Source organism: Rissa tridactyla, chromosome 9, assembly GCF_028500815.1.
Source record: "Rissa tridactyla isolate bRisTri1 chromosome 9, bRisTri1.patW.cur.20221130, whole genome shotgun sequence".
In the NCBI taxonomy this organism is placed as follows: domain Eukaryota; kingdom Metazoa; phylum Chordata; class Aves; order Charadriiformes; family Laridae; genus Rissa; species Rissa tridactyla.
Genome location: NC_071474.1, coordinates 12,121,945 through 12,137,777, shown reverse-complemented (window position 1 = coordinate 12,137,777; position 15,833 = coordinate 12,121,945). Strand labels below are relative to the sequence as shown.

The 15,833-nt window shown below is 39.0% G+C and overlaps 1 protein-coding gene across 2 annotated transcripts; it reads left to right on the top strand.

Annotated features, from left to right (window-relative positions):
- Positions 1–89: 89 nt before the first annotated feature.
- C9H15orf48 (chromosome 9 C15orf48 homolog) lies at positions 90–5,147 on the top strand. Of its 2 annotated transcripts, XM_054213801.1 has the most exons (6): positions 90–186; positions 288–348; positions 645–733; positions 1,498–1,558; positions 2,233–2,324; positions 4,157–5,147. In XM_054213801.1, the coding sequence occupies exons 2-5, from the start codon at positions 307–309 to the stop codon at positions 2,299–2,301; spliced, it is 261 nt and encodes an 86-aa protein (XP_054069776.1). In that variant the 5' UTR covers positions 90–186; positions 288–306; the 3' UTR covers positions 2,302–2,324; positions 4,157–5,147. The 2 variants fall into 2 exon arrangements, with proteins under 2 accessions (XP_054069776.1, XP_054069774.1); XM_054213799.1 differs by having other exon boundaries at positions 2,233–5,147.
- Positions 5,148–15,833: the final 10,686 nt, after the last annotated feature.

Below are 15,833 nucleotides of genomic sequence, written 5' to 3'. Positions count from 1 at the left end.
TCCACCGAGCGCTCCTCCGCCTGCGCGCCGGGGGGCGCCCTTCCCCCGTCCCGTCCGGTGCCGCTGCCGTGAGCTGGGGCGCCGCCAGCGCTGGCGGGCGTTGCTGGGCGCATATAAGGCGGCGAGCACCCTCCGTCGGCGCTGGTGCCCTTCGGCAGCGCCGCCGGTCCGTCTCCGCTCGCCCAGGTAACGGAGCCGTCGCGCCCGCTTCCCCGGGATCGGCTCCCGCAGCCCGGGGTGGGGGGGTCCCCGCCCGGGGTACGGTAACAGCGAACCGTTTGTTCCAGGTCCGCAGCTGCAGCGAGGATGCGCACGAACTTCTTCCAGATACTAAAAGCAAAAAAAGAAGTAAGTTTGCCAGAGAGGTTGGTTCTGTGGTAAATAAGCCCCTTGGGCGAGGGGACGCCAGCTGGCTCAAGCAGGTGCCATTTAATTAACGAGCACCTTATAGAGGAAATCGTGGTAGCAAGGGGCGCGTGTAGCTTGAAATTTATGCATTGAAAGTGAGGTGGTGTGAGTACTAATATAGAGGTAATATGCCTTAATAGATAATCACACCTTAATGCCTTGTAACTCTTCCCCCTGTTCATGGCTCATAGCCGGAGCACCAGTTCTTCAACTCTTCTCCATTTTATGTCTTTCAGCTCATTCCCCTGGTTGGAGTACTGTCCTTTGCAGCAGTTGGGGCACTCTCTTTTTCCTTTTATTCCCTATTCAGCAAATCCGATGTCATGTAAGCAAAATACTTATTGCTTGGAGTTTACCCTAACCTCCTTTGTTCAATGGAAATATTTGACCATGAAGTTTTTCAACAACAAAAAAAAAATAAACCCGTGCGGGTGTTCCAGACTACTAGTAATGACTAAGGTATCTGCAGGTTGTAAATACTGAAGAAATTATTAATTTGGAGTGTAGTCCAAATTACTTCCTAACTTTTGATTTAATAGCTTATAATTTTTCTTTGCTTTAGGTGTTTTAGGTTTTAAATGTTCTTATGAAGAATTTCAAATCATCAAATAGGTAGACGACGTACAGATATGTTGTAACCAGGCTATTGACTTGTATATAAAGGGCAGCATTTGATAATGGCTTGGCTAATAATTGGACGTAAGTCCTATACTCTTTAAGCTTTTAGGAATTTTTATATTTACTTTAAAGTGATTGGAACAGACATTTTAGCTGTCATGAGTAAGAATACCCTTACTTTTTCTCTGTGTTTTTTATTTAGTTTTGATTTTTCAGCTTGTTTCCCTAGCAATAACGCATTATACTTGAACACTGTTGGCTGGTTTGGTGCTTTGGAAGCTGCAGATAAAGCAAGCCACCATTCATTCCTACACAGAGATTAAAACAGAAATGCCCAAACCTGTAAACTTGTGTTTCAGGGATCTACTTACATGAACAGTTCAACTGACAATAGACTGCTCACATAAGAAAAATGTACGTCACATCACACCCTAAAACAGAGTACCTGTTTTGTTTTATCTTCTCTTAAAGCATTAACAAGAGTGGAAATCCAGAACCATGGGAAACTGTCGATCCTTCCAAGCCTCAGAAGGTAATTTGTATAAATAATATAGTCAGTATAAATAGCATATATTTCTAGCGCAATGAATAACTTTATTTAAACATGTAAGCACTAGAAAAATATTAATGAGGAAAAAATGTAGAGGGTGACATACATCTCTTTAAAAATGGAACTAACTGCTTAATTCATTACTTTATGTAAAGTATCTTCCTTGTATTACTAAATGATAGGGACTCAGCTATTGCTTTCTAGGGCTGATCCTGAATTTATGGTTTACTTCTGGTTGGTGTTCCCTCATCCCCAACATCCATTTACTCAATTCTATTTATAACCATGGAAGTTTGGAGTATAGAGAAAATCCTGTTTACCCTTGCCTCGTTCCTGAATTACAAAATTAACTAGGAACGTTTTTGAGTACTGCAGCCTGAATGAAAAAAATCTTAGTTTAGTAGAGCATCGAGGATAAGGAAAAATAAAACGATTTGGCATTATTACTTATTTAATAGCCAAGTGATTTTGTTCAACAAATTATTAAATATGTCATCAGTTGCTATTTTTGCTTTCTTCTGAAAGGAACATGTAAAGTTACTAGAGATCCTTCTTTAGCAATAAGTTCATGTGTGATATGGGGAGGGGTGGGAGCGCAGTAAATGCTCACTGGGATTTTGCTAATTTTTTCATATTTTCCTTTGAATTTCTTCCAGCTATTAACAGTTCATCAGAAATGGAAACCTATAGAAGAGCTGGAAAATGTCAGAAAGCTTACGAAGTGACAAGTTTCTGTTGCCTCAAAAAGGTACCCTATGAATCTAGTGGAATCACTTCTGCACAAACTTGACTACTGAAATCAGTGTGCGGAAATGCTTCTGCTACATTTTTAGGGTCTCCCTACATTTTTTGGACTCTGGATGAGGAGTTTCATGTTGCCTTAGAAGTTGGCATACAACATCCACACAGTCCAAAAATCTGTCTCAAATGTTCCTTTTCAGTGGGCATTTGATGTCAAATGTTGAATATTCAGACAGTAATTATAAATGGAAAAAGGCTTCACACTTTTTATAGAAATTTTTTTCTCAAAATACATGAATTTTGTAATTTTATATATTTTTAATAAAATACATTTAAAATTTTTGCAACATTCCATGTAAATTTCATAAACGGAGACTACCCAAAAGCCCTTCTAAATTGCAATTCCTGGTCTGCTCCCTCTCTATACTGTATTTTGATGCTGTATACAGACCAAATAGTCATCATAGCCAGGAGATGTCTTTGTATGGCAAGCTATGTGGTCATAAAGTATACTTGCATACATTTTCTACCTTAGATGTGATGACAATTTAAGTCAAAACCAGTGTTCGACTGCTAATACTAAACTTAACACACGCGCTCACCTTAACCCACTGAGGAGTCCAATAGGTTATTTAAGGGTATATTTGAGACTGCAGGATTAGAACATAAGAATTAAGTATGGCTAAAAGGGAATTGAAAATGAGTTAATTTCTGTTGTATTTAAATACTGTTCATGTTTAAAATCAGAAAAATTTACTAGAATTATGAAACTTACATTATCCAAAACTAATTACATAAGGTTTCTTTCTTCTTTTTGTGCAAGGTAGTTCATATGCTTGCTCAAATGTACTGCACAGTTAACAATTTGTTTAAAACATTTCTAGATACATGCTGTTAGGGACATCTGCTTTAACAAAGAGAAAAAAACAGATGAAAATTAGGAATGACTCTATGAAGAGACAATTCCTCTTTAAGCATCTGTGTGTTTTCTTATGGATTGGCCAGGGAAAGAATGTAATGGGCAGACCCCTGGTAAATTAATGAGGCGATGTATGCATCCAGCGGTAGAACAGTCTTTTGTGGGTATTTTCTGCATGTGTCCCCTCCCAAGCAGTTTCACAATATATTATACAGCTTCTTTTAGAGTGGATGTTCAGAATGCGTATTACTTTCTGTAAGGAAGAAAGCAAAAGTGAAACAACTGCTAATTGGAAAAAGTCCCTGTAAGTGAGTAATAGTGAAGCACTTTAGGTTATTCTGCTGCAGCAAAGACAAAACTTAAGTTAATAAAGCTGTCTCGCAAATTTTAAGGTAGCTTGGCTCCAGAAGCTTTATGTTTTCTTCAGATTTATTGATGCTGAGAAAAAAAAAAAAAGTTAAAACGTTATTTTATCCCATATTTGTGTGCAGATGCAACGTAAATATTTGTTTATCAAGTAAGGATGACTCAGCAGCATTTATGTTTAAGAGCAAGAGCAACCACAAATCTTCAGGATATGTTCTTAGCTTTCATTTTAAGGAATGACATTACAAGATGATTCAATAGCATATAACCACATAAATCCAGTGCTCTGTGGAATACAAGTTTTAAGTATTTTAATAGCAAAGTATTTTAAAATATTTTCTGTAAGTTATTCTATATTTCTGTATTTTTACTGGACTGTATCAAACAAAACAAACAACAAAGTGCTGTGCTATGAGTTGATGTGTGAATTAAATGAGTTTGTTCTTCAGTAAATCGCTTGTATGGTCTGCAATACTATGACGAAGTATCTGTCAACATTAGGGAAATAAGTGTAAGTTATTCTTACATAATTTTTGTACTTAACTACTTTTCAGTGGTGTCTTCCAGTAGCCCATTAAGCAGTGTGGCTGCCATCAGTCACAAGTTGTTCCTTCTCTCATCCTGTGCTGAAGCATAATAGCAAAGGTAATTAATAGAAAGTTTTGCTTTGTTAGCTGATTATTTTTTTTTTAATACAGATTTATGGGGAGGGTAATCACATAATGTGAGAAATCAAAATATTTTTCTGCACTTCAAAAAGATTATGAGTATTGTTAACGTTCTTGGGACAATTGTGTGTGTTCTCAGACTGTCCCTGAAAATACTCTGTCTCCTGCACAGATGAGTTTTTTCTTGTAAGTAGAGCACACCAAGAGCAATTACTGTATCTCCCCCCTGCAACTACTCAACAAAAATCTATAAAGCAATATACAAATTATTTCCTTGTTCTGTCGTAACTCTGTTATCTGTAGTAAAAATTTAATTGGCTGAATTTTATGAGCTGACTTTTATGAGAACAATAAGACTTCCATGTCCTGTGTTATGCAAACCCATGACTTTTTATTCCATGGACAATTTAGAGGCTGTTGAAATAAATTTAATAATGTTCTTCCTTCTCTTCATTCTGTTCTCTCCATATTGTCTTCTCCATTCAGTTCTTGGTTTTGGGTTTGGAGTTTTTAAACAATCTTTATCTTCACTCACCCTGCCTAGTACTTTTCCATGGAACTGTATCACTTCCAACTTTCATATTAATTACAAAGTTTAATTAAAATGCTCACTGGCTTGTTAAATTTTCAAATATAGGTTAGAAATATGTTTTTAATGCCTCTAATCACCATTAGAAATGCACCGTTAGAATCTATGGTCATGTTTTTCTAACTGCAGGTGGGTGATAACTTAAGTAGTCTATTTGTAAATAGTTTTCTGGAAGAACAGAAGGTTGCTTTCTGCAGTATACATGCAATATTTAATTAATTACTAATTTTTGTTATTACAATAATACTTAAAGGCCTTAACCACAATACAAGATACCTTGACATCAAAGAGCTGTGTTGAGGTTTTTTTTGTTTGGCTTTCTTTGCATTTGATAGCAACGGTGTCAGCATTTCTCCGTCTGATGTCCCCTACCCCCTGCATTTCTCTACCACAAGATGCTATTAGTATAGTACTGTACTGTCTAGTTACTTCATTGGCGCGTGTGGTTTCTGTAGAAAATAGTAACTTAACAGAGCGGCCTGATGCAATCATTAAAGGAAATTGTTCATCCTGCGGTTGTCATCTGTCTCGCTCAGTGCAGAGGGTTGTTGTCCCTAGGACTAGCTGTAGAAAACAAGCAAGAGTAATGGGAGTGATTCACTGGATCTGACCAATATTTGGTGTTGGACATTTCCCAAAAAAGCTTTCAGATTAAACAAACATGGCCACGCTACTCAGCACAGGTTTAATTTGCTGCCTGAAGTCTTTGCTGTACAGCACATCCCTGCCGTATGGGGAGCACACAAGATAACGAGATCACCTGAAAGTGTAACTGAAATGGAAATAAAAAAGCGTTAGCGAGGAAGTGGACTCGTGGCACTGCAGTTGGACTGAGTAACTATTGACCTTCGGGTGCTGATGGGACTAGAGAGCGGGCAGATTGTTTGCTGAAAGCTATCTCCCATCATAAAACAGCCATTGCCGCTAATTGCACCCTTCAAAGGAAGTCCAAAGACTGTGCAGACACCCAGTCCAAAGAGCCGTTCCCTGTGGTGCCTCACCCCGATCAAAGATCACGCACCTTTATAGCACACTTTAGGAAGGCGGTACCAACCCTATTTATGCTGTACCTTGACCTGATGACCAAAGGATTTTGGTTTAATTAGCTTTTACTTTTAGATAACTTTGTTGCATGTATGTAACATGGGGATGTGGTGTCCTTCTGCAGGGCTGAGGGACATGCAGTCCCTCTGAGGGCCCCTCATACAACGAGAGCCCAGTGCCTGTGACAAATTAAGCCATTACGAGTGAAAAGTGTCCGCTGGGCCTCCGTGGCCATTACCCACTACCGCCTGTGGCTGTGAGGGAGCCCGACATGGCCGCCTTTCTTCCCCGCCATTGCTGTCTCCCTTGGCAGGCTCTCATGGGAGCAGGTGCCAGGCTGCCCACAGGGGCGAGGGGCCTTTCTTAGAATCAATTTCTTAGAATGGCTCGATTTGGAAGGGACTTTAAAGATCATCTTGTTCCACTGCTCCTGCCCTGGGCAGGGACACCTCCCCCTAGACCCGGCTGCTCAAAGCCCCATCCAACCTGGCCTTGAACACCTCCAGGGATGGGGCATCCACAGCTTCTCTGGGCAACTTGGGCCAGTGTCTCACCACCCTCACAGTAAAGAATTTCTTCTCAATATCTAATCTAAATCTAACCCCCTTCAGTTTAAAACCATTACCCCTCATCCTATTGCTACACTCACTGATCAAGAGCCCCTCCCCATATTTGCTGTAGGCCCCCTTCAGGTACTGAGGCGCCTCACCGCCATTTTCCCCCTGAGGAGCCCCGGGGAGGCCGCTCCCTCACGTCCGGGGGGGAGCCCCGCCGGCCATCACTGACAGATCACCTCTGGGGGCGCCTAAAGCCTGTGAGCCCTCAGCAGCGCTGATGATTGCAGCGGGGAGAAGGCAAAAAAGCAGGTAGAAGCAAAGCAAACCTCCCAGGCCAGGTTTTGTGTCAAGGTGCGATTTCCAGTTGTGTGGTTAGAGGAGCTGAGCTCCCTTTCTGTGGTGGTGTGCTGCCTAGGTATTCAACAGTGTGCAAGGTACAGGATTTGTGTGGCAAATGGGGGATTTGTAAGAAAACTGTAACTCAGGTGTTGGGGTATGGCAGAGCTTCAATTGCTGTGGAGCTGTGTTAGCAAGTGAGAGTCTTAGAAATAATTTGTCTGGACTGCAGGATATAGGCCATGTACTGTCTGATGCTGCCAGTCTAGAAAATTAATTTTAAAACCCGCTCATCTATTAGTAATGGGAGTGTGCACAAAGGTTTTGGGTTTTTCTTCCATTTAAGACTTCCAGGGTTTGGCCCGTCGCGCCGCGGAGGCGCTGGGGGCGGTGGCCATGGCCCACCCGCCCCAGCGGTGCTGCGCAGCAGGATTCTGCCCTTCTCCCCGGGGCTGGCAGGTGAGCGTCCCTCCTGTGTCACCCTCCCCCTCTGCTGCTCTCGGACAAGATTTCACCACGCGTGACACTCCCTAAAAAGTGCTCTGTATAAATAATTTAGCCTTCACAATGCAATATTTTTAAGATAAAGCTAGTCATCTTTGTGACCTTGTTTCTGTAAGGCTTGAAAAGTGCTTGTGCACAGCTGTTAAAATTCAGATAAATGCGCTTCCAGTTTTACCAGTTGTCAAGCAATGGAAAAACAGTCTCTTCAACTTGAAACATTTGATCTGGACTATACTAGACTCTGGTATTACTCACATTCTGTCTTTTACACCCTCTTCCCTGTTCTCTACTGATACTTCTTCCTTCTTTCCTTTTCTGACACATCTTTTCTTCTTGCTAAATCTCTTTCTGTCTTGCCCACCAAAATGAAGACATTAGAAAACCTTAAAATTTTCTTGGCCTAAGTTATTTCTACTGTTAATACTATTTATTAGTACACCTGGACCATGTTCTGGAAAGTTACACATGTAAAATGAGTAGATCAAAATATAATTGGACTGGTGTTTAAGCTCAGAAATTAAGCAAAAAAGGCCCTGCTTGTAACATTTGTCTTCCTTCTCCCTCTCCCCTGTTCTGCTTTGCTTTATGTACGCTGATGTTATTTTAATAAATGCACCATAGGGATGATTTTTTAAAAAAGAGGAGCCTTACTAATAACAGTAAGGATGCATAGTCTGTAAATTCTTCAAGCAAAAGTCTGTGGATTTTCAATATATGCATAAATAACAGTAAATTCTTAAGAATTGTCTTTCCATTTTGAAAAGAAAATTAAATAGAATTTCAAGGCATATACATAAGCATGCTTTGTCTTTCAATAGACTCACATAAAAACATTCCCAATTTTTCTTTAAATTTGTTAACATATTAACATTATGTTGGTCCATTCCACTGAAAGCTATTTTTTAAATTATGCTACTGCAGAAAAATAAAGGCCATGTATGTTAATACTATTATGGGAGACTGTCTGTTCCTTACCCACTTATATCAAAATATCTCTTGCTTTGAGTAAGGGCTGTTCTCTTACTCAAATTTGATTCATCTGGTTATTTCCTTACAAGAAAATGGCAAAATAACTAGTTCATCTTCTGTAACTCCAAACTTGAAGTGGTCTGGCAGTTTCTAATCCTAAGCACTGTGAATCATCAGGGTTCCTGTAGCCTTGCAGACCACGACAGTGGCTGTCCGGGCAACAGCTGTGAAGCAGCTTTTTTCATTTGTGTATTTTCTTTTTCTTTTTGAGTAAATTGGAAAACGTAACTTCTTTAAGTTCAAACTCAGTTAGCCCTCACTCAGCCAGACTTGCTGACTTCACTGACACCAAACGTTGCTGAAGCAGGCACAGGAGATTATTATCTTAAACTTGGGACTTTATCATCAGAGCTATTGATTTCTAAAGCAGAATTCCCTGCTGAAGCGAGTGGGAATTCTGCACAGACACTGTTGTAACCAGACGGTGGCAAACTGAAGATTTACAAACTCAGGAGGAAAAGCCAGTAGGATACAGCACCAAAAATAGGGCCAGAGTTCTGTAGCAATCCAGTCAGCATTGCCTAAAGGAACCTACATTAAACAAAGCAGTCACAAGGCAGAGCTGCCTACCATCCCACTTTATGGTGACAGCAGTTCTCTAGAACTCTTTGGTTCTCAAGCCACTTTCTATCATTTTACTCTTTTGTATGGTATTTGGCACGACACCAATCCCTTCTGGTAGACCAGCAGCGGACTGCTAGTGACTGTGAGCTCGAGTGCTTCATTGGCCTCTGGCAGTCCTTTCCTCTGCGGTGGATGCATGTTGTGAGGTGTAAGCGAGGGACACACACCTTATCACCCCGCTAGATTGTTGTGCGGATTGTTAACAGCAAAATGTTTGTGAAAAACTGGAGTTCTTCATCTTCCTGTTTCAGTATTGTAGAATACATGGATTTTTAATTGCCAAATTCATGTAAGGTCAACATGATGCAGTTTATTTCAACACAGTATTACATTGTGTGATATATAGAGGGCAAACGGGGGTAGTTGTGGATGCAAACAAATGAGCTGAGAAGTCAGAAAAGCCACACAAGTTTGAAAAACTTATTAAGTATAAGTAAATATTTTCAAGCTTTCAACTTTAGCAAAACCTTCTCATTCTTTATTTCCTGATGTGTGATTTCTTTAATTGAAATAAATGTATTTGCAGTAGGTAGGTAACTAATAAACACCATCCTTTACCAGACTTGATGCTGCTGCTGCATGAACAAGGAAGTAAATGCAGAAAATCCAGATTTGTTGTGATCCCTGGTAGTAACAGGAAAATCTTATCAGTTTGCCAAAGAAAAGCAAAGTCATCTACTTGTAATAAATCACTGATTCACTACATCAAAACAAAGGGAAAGCTGTGTTTCTATTAAAGCTGCTAAAAATGTTTCATTTAATGATGCATCTCCCTCCTGCTGTATGACTTCTTTTATAATTCAGTAAAGCCGGGATATTTTTTTAAATGACTGTTAGCATTATGCTGCCAATGCTGTTAGCATTATGCTGCCTTTCCTGTGTTTATTTTTCCTCTTGTGAAGTGCTTTGCGTGAAACATGCTGGGGTCAGAAAACAAAATTTGGCTTAAAGACTCTAGTATCCACCTTGCTCCCGAAAGCAGAAATACACAGCAAAATCCTAGTCATAATGACTTGCAGTTCTGTTCATTGTCTCATTGCCAAACTCTTAGCCGTAATTTTAATGTTACAATACCATGTCATACAAAGTAGATGTAAAGGAAAATTAGTCTGAAGTTATGGGAACGTTTTTATACTGATTTCAGGGAGGCACAGAATTAATATAACAAAACTTGTAGGGGTTGTGTTTTTTAAAAATTCTCTCTCAAGAGAAATAAAAACACTTAAGAAGTGGGCATGTCTTTGTTAAGTTTCTGTATGTGTAAAGTTCAAAGAGGAAGCTTTTGTAACATGCAAAACAGGGTGGCGTATGGAAGTTCCTGTTTAAGGTATGTGTTGGGTGTATCGCTTCTTGATAGGTGTAAAGGACAAAGGCATACACCCTCTGTGGGCGAGTGCTTTAAAGAAACAAAATTGCCACCGAAGTCATAGATGGATTCACTCAATAAAGAACCAAAGTATTTGACCTTCCTATGTGTTTTTAGAAATCCTCACAGTTGTCTGTTTGACTGTACCACAGATGTAACATTCCTCAATCAGAAATACTAAAGCACAAAGGTATTACTGTAGCTAGAGATGAGCATTTGTTGAAGCAATGTGTAATCCGAGTTACGAAAAAGAAAAGCTAAGAGAACTTCTTTACCTATTGGACTTTTTTCTTCTTCACTAAACAGATAAAAGAAAATATGGCAACCCAACCAAGAAGGAAGATGGGGGCAATGCTACAATCTTTTTTCTTTTTTTTTCCCTTGGCATCAGTAATGAATGTGTGTGGTATGGGCTAGATGGGTGAAACATACCTTGCTTAAGAGAAAAATGGTTGTAAAACCAGTCATCTGACATCCTAGTTGAACTGCACAACAGATCAACTAATGCTGCACTCTATAAACAAAATTGGTACTGACTTCATTTATGACCACCACAATTTGGTCCAAAAATATTAGTGTGCTCCATAGTTGGCTGCATGGTACTGCTATGGAGTTCAATGTTTTTCAGTTGCTACCTGCAGTACTCACGTGATCTGGCTTTATCTGTTTTCTTCCCTCCTTCCTCTTTTGTACACAAACACACCTTGTGTCATCAACAAAGTATGAACTCTTAAAAAACCCCAACAACAACAACAAAAAAGTCCCAGCAGTATAAAACCCCTTACTTAGCCATAGCAGTTGGTGGACCTATTAGTAGGATTTAGTTTTGTTGTTACTCCTGTTCTATGTGCTGCTTCTTTCTAGCTCTGACAGGTAAAATTAGGCACTACCTCTTCCTTCGGTCCTTCCTCCAGAGAAACTTCAGATGTAGTAAGTCTGAGGGTGGAAAAATAATATTCTGTTTTCATTGCTGCTTTACGAAGACAGTTAATAGATCTAATAAAGTGTGATATCCCGCATGGCTCTCCACAAAGTATCAAAACCATATCTTAATTTACAGCTTACATGGCCCTTCAACTTCTGATATGCAAAGAGTTACTTTCTTTTAAATTTTCTATGATATGACTTGACCTTTGCTCTGTGGCAAGTCCAAGCAGCTAGTTTGCCTGAAAACCATCATAATTTTTTCCATCTAGGTTATATTTAAAGCAAATATCTAAGCAGAAAGAAACCACCATGTGTAACTGGTTGGGTAATTTCCATTTCCAGTTGAAGGTGTGTGTCTTCTGCAGAAGCTTAGAAAATACAGAATTGCTTAATACCTTGAAGAAATGAAAGAAGACTTTACTGGAAGGAAGTTGTGGTTCCGAGTTCTTCAGCCTCTGTCATCTGCATTTTCTCTCTGTGAAGCCTGTTCAACCGGACCAAAAGACAACATTATACTAGCAATCGCAGCAGTGTAAACACAATGATATTCTACATTTATAATTGTATCTGCCTATTTTGAAGCAAAATTGCTTCCCTCAGTGTATGTTTTTGATTGAAAGTGTCATCAGATCCTTTATAAAAAAGCAGACAGTCAAGGATGTTTCAAATGGAAGTTTATGTTGTGCTGGAAACATGAATTCAGCACCCCAATGAGCAACACTTATTTTCATAGAACCAAAGGGCTTGCTTGACAACTTATATTGTTTACATTAATGAAAATATTTTGTTCTAATTGCATTTCAGATACCCATAGCCATAACTGATTTCCAGTCGTATAATTTTTTATTACATACTTGGAACTGGAGGGAGGCATTTCAGCGTTGTATTCCATGATATTTACTTAAAGGCATGATATGCCTTTAAGAAGTATCTTAAGTCCTTACCAGTAATTGATTAGCAAATCTGTGCTAGGTTTGTGCTTTTCCTTATTGCATCCATCATAAAATTAAATCCCCTGTGTTGTCCTTAGGAAAAAATTAAGACGGTGTTGGGTTTTTTACATTTACTAATAAGACATTTTAAAAATTTGCCACGAAATATATTGTTTTGACATATAGAAGTCTCAAGAGTACACAGCTCTCTTTATTAAAGCTGGGACTAGCGCACCACCTGCTGGTAAACTCGGGAAAGGCCTTGAAGGGTGGGGAGAGTATTTGTCCGTAGAGTTTTGTGTCAGGCTTGTTCTTACAGTGGGCTTGGGAAAAGGAACACATGAAATCTATAAAAAATCAATTGAGTGCTAAGTTCAAGTATGTAGCATCATCTTAACTATGAAACTGTTTGTTTATGATGTTTTTCTCAAAAGTTCTATTTGAATTTAAAAAGCCAGTTACTAGAATTAAATAGCTGGTTTTATATGTTTACATCTCATCAATTTATTTAGGGATTTGTTAGATAATTTCTCTGTGTGTTTTGGGAAAAGGAAATAGGAAGAGTGCTTGAGTGCTCTTAATGCATCTGAGACAAAAGCAAATTTTTTGTCTGATTGCCATCTGTCTGCTTTTATGTATTCATTGGCTGTATCAAAAATCCCTGTATATATCAGTACTGAGTTTAATGTGAAACACACTCTGGACAGACTGCATTAACTGGTTTCATGTACCTTCATGTACTGGCTAGTCATAATCCTGGAAAAACAACTTATCTTTTGACCAGGCATAGTAGTAAGGAAATCATAAAGCAGTCATTAAATCGATAAAACTATGCTTGTTTATGAAATGGCTTGTTTTTTCCCACAGCAATTGATGCCATAAAAGGTGTAAATACTTCATAACTGTAATAAAAGCAATTAAGGTATTTTAACTTGTACATTTATCAATGGCAGTTTTCAGATTGTGTGGTACTGGGAGAAAAAAGCAGAACACAATGGTGAAAAGGAAAATAGAGATAAAAAAGAAAAAATATTTATTTGGATATCATTATTTTACAGCCATAAACATAGAAGGCAGGTACACATGCATTCTAAGAGCAGATTGCTGTGGTAGCTGGATAGCAGTAAATGGAAAGGATCGGTATTTATTCTAGCAGCTTCCAAAGTTGTGTCAGGTATTTTGCAGAATGAAAGCGCATGTACGGTCCTTCCCAGAGCATTCAGCTGTGGAAAATGGAATGAGGAGAGTAGAACAGAAGGGGATTTGCCAGCACCAGTGCACAGAGAGTGTCGGTTAGTGCCCAGCATGATTTGTTACAAAGAGGGGGAGGATGGGGTGAAGCTGGAAAGGGGATTAGAGGTGGGGAAGGCATTTATTAGTTTGTTTATGTTTATATATATTTATATGTGATTGTTTTGGTCTGTTTATTTTTAATGTAGAAATACAATATAGAAGCTTTAAGATTGGGTTAGCAAGTTGGTGGGTAGATATTTTTCATTTAGAGATCAAAGAAGAAATGGACTTTGGGCAAGCATATATTTGAATAGAACCAGCCTTGCAAATCTTTTGGGGGTGTTTCCCACCCAGTGCAGCATGAGAAGCTCCTAGGGACCATGTAAGCAGCAAGTGCACAGGGTGCAAGCTGGACATCATTAGTGAAGCTGTGGAGTGTGTAGAGTATTACAAGAAAACAAAGTGAGAGAAGCAAAAAGCAGTGGCATAATGCAAAATGCTAATGAAAAAATGAAACATGACGTTTGAACTAGGTGTGCAAACTCCCAGAGCAACTGAATGGGCTTGGAGCAACCAGCAAGAAAAAAGACCTTGGCGATGCCATTTTGGATGGATAGAAGGAAATGAGCCGGGTATTTACAGTGGATTGTCCCCTCCCCTTGAGATCTCAAGGGAACTTCTCTGACAATGAACTAGCTTATTGGAGTCTAGGAAGCTACTGCAGTACATATGATGTCTAATTACCCAACCGCCTATCTTAATTTATGATATTCTTTTAGTATCTGTAGATAAATAATACTTAACAGCCCTGCTCTATGCAGCATCAGTGCAGGGGCCTTATGAGATTCTGCCAAAATACTTGTACAAAAGACTTGCTACTCATAAGTTGGTGGGTATCTTCTGGGTTTTTTGGTTTTATGTCAGAAAGCTGCTTCTAAATGCCAGCCTACTGCTTTTCTTAGTCATTCTGCCAATTAGGAGTGATTCTGCAAGGAATAGCAGGTGTGTACAGATTCAGGTATGATATTTTAAACAGTAATGCTGCTGGTATTGAAAGGACTAAATGTCAACACAATTTAAAAAAACAAAGCAAACAAAAAACCTCACAAAATTAAGCAAGGAAAACATTCAGAAATAAAATAGGTTTCTGTTAATTTTCTTCTTAGGATAAGAACTTTTCAGAATGTAAGAGTGGGATGTAAATCTTCGCAGTCTGCACGATATAAAACTGCTTTCTTGACTCATATGAGTAGGTTGTCATCAAAGCTGTATCCATGCTTCAGAAAAGGATGGGTGACAATCACAGATTAAGAAAGTAAAAATCTCTTCCCAACATGGACGGTTAGAGGTGGCAGATTTTTCACAGGATTTTAGCTGTGTTGCAGCTAAAAAGCAGGGAATGCAGGGACACTAGTTGTGGAAACTTGCTCGAATCTTATGAGTCTCTTGGTGAGAGAGAAATCCCATTAAGCGAATGCACTTTAATTTCAAGCAGAGGATTTTGTAGAAGGAAAAGGGTAGTACGTATAAATGAAATAATCTAGATGTGCTGGAGAGCTGCTTGGAAAGATATTAGACCTGATTCTTCTTTATAGTAAGGCCCCTTTCCTCTAAGCTGATACTGAAAATGACCTCGCAATGTCTGTAAAAATAACTTGTCTTCTTTTATAGGCACTTGCACTTCCTGACCACTGTTACTGTGTATTAGGTAATAAGTTCCTGGTAGTTTATTTGCAAATGAGTGCTATTTTCTGAATATTTCTCTATCCTTATAATTAAATGTACTAATTATTTCTACAGTTCTGATGTGCTCGTTTATTCCATTCCTAGGAATATTATAAGTGATAATATGCGTACTACTTTTGATGTTGATTAATAGCAGATTCAGAAGAATACTGGGTTCTTACATTAAACATAGCAGTGCCAGACAACCTGTGCCCTGAATAATTTAAAAAGAATAAAAAAGGAATTAGAGGTAAGCCACACAGATACAAATTTCCAAGTGAGCTTAGTTAGACCTTAAAACAGGGCATGTACACTTCAGTCTCCCTGCAGCAGATGCATTGATTCTTTTGTTCTTGATTCTCATTTCATCTTCTGTTGCTTTTTCTCTGAACTCCTTCCAGTCTACAGCCCTTGATAACAAGGGCCCCTCAAGGGTGAATGTAGGGTTTCAAGAATGTTTTGCCAGTTGTTTTATGGCTGCTCCTTCACCATACTTTGTCAGCTTGTATTTTCTAAAGTGCAATTATTGCACGGGAAATAACAAGACTTAAATTGTTTTGACTACAGAGGGAGACATAATTCATTCTATATATAGCATCTCCAAACTGAGTTAAGCTTGACTGTTCAGACAAAAGTGTTCAAAAAACAGCTGCTGTAAGAATCAAAGATGATTACAAGAGACAGCAATACAAATAAA

Excerpts from the sequence above, each read along its gene's own strand:
- C9H15orf48 (XM_054213801.1), top strand. The coding sequence starts at position 307 with ATGCGCACGAACTTCTTCCAGATACTAAAAGCAAAAAAAGAA. Across the intron at positions 349-644 it reads TACTAAAAGCAAAAAAAGAA|CTCATTCCCCTGGTTGGAGT; the intron begins GTAAGTTTGCCA and ends TATGTCTTTCAG. Across the intron at positions 734-1,497 it reads TTCAGCAAATCCGATGTCAT|CATTAACAAGAGTGGAAATC; the intron begins GTAAGCAAAATA and ends CTTCTCTTAAAG.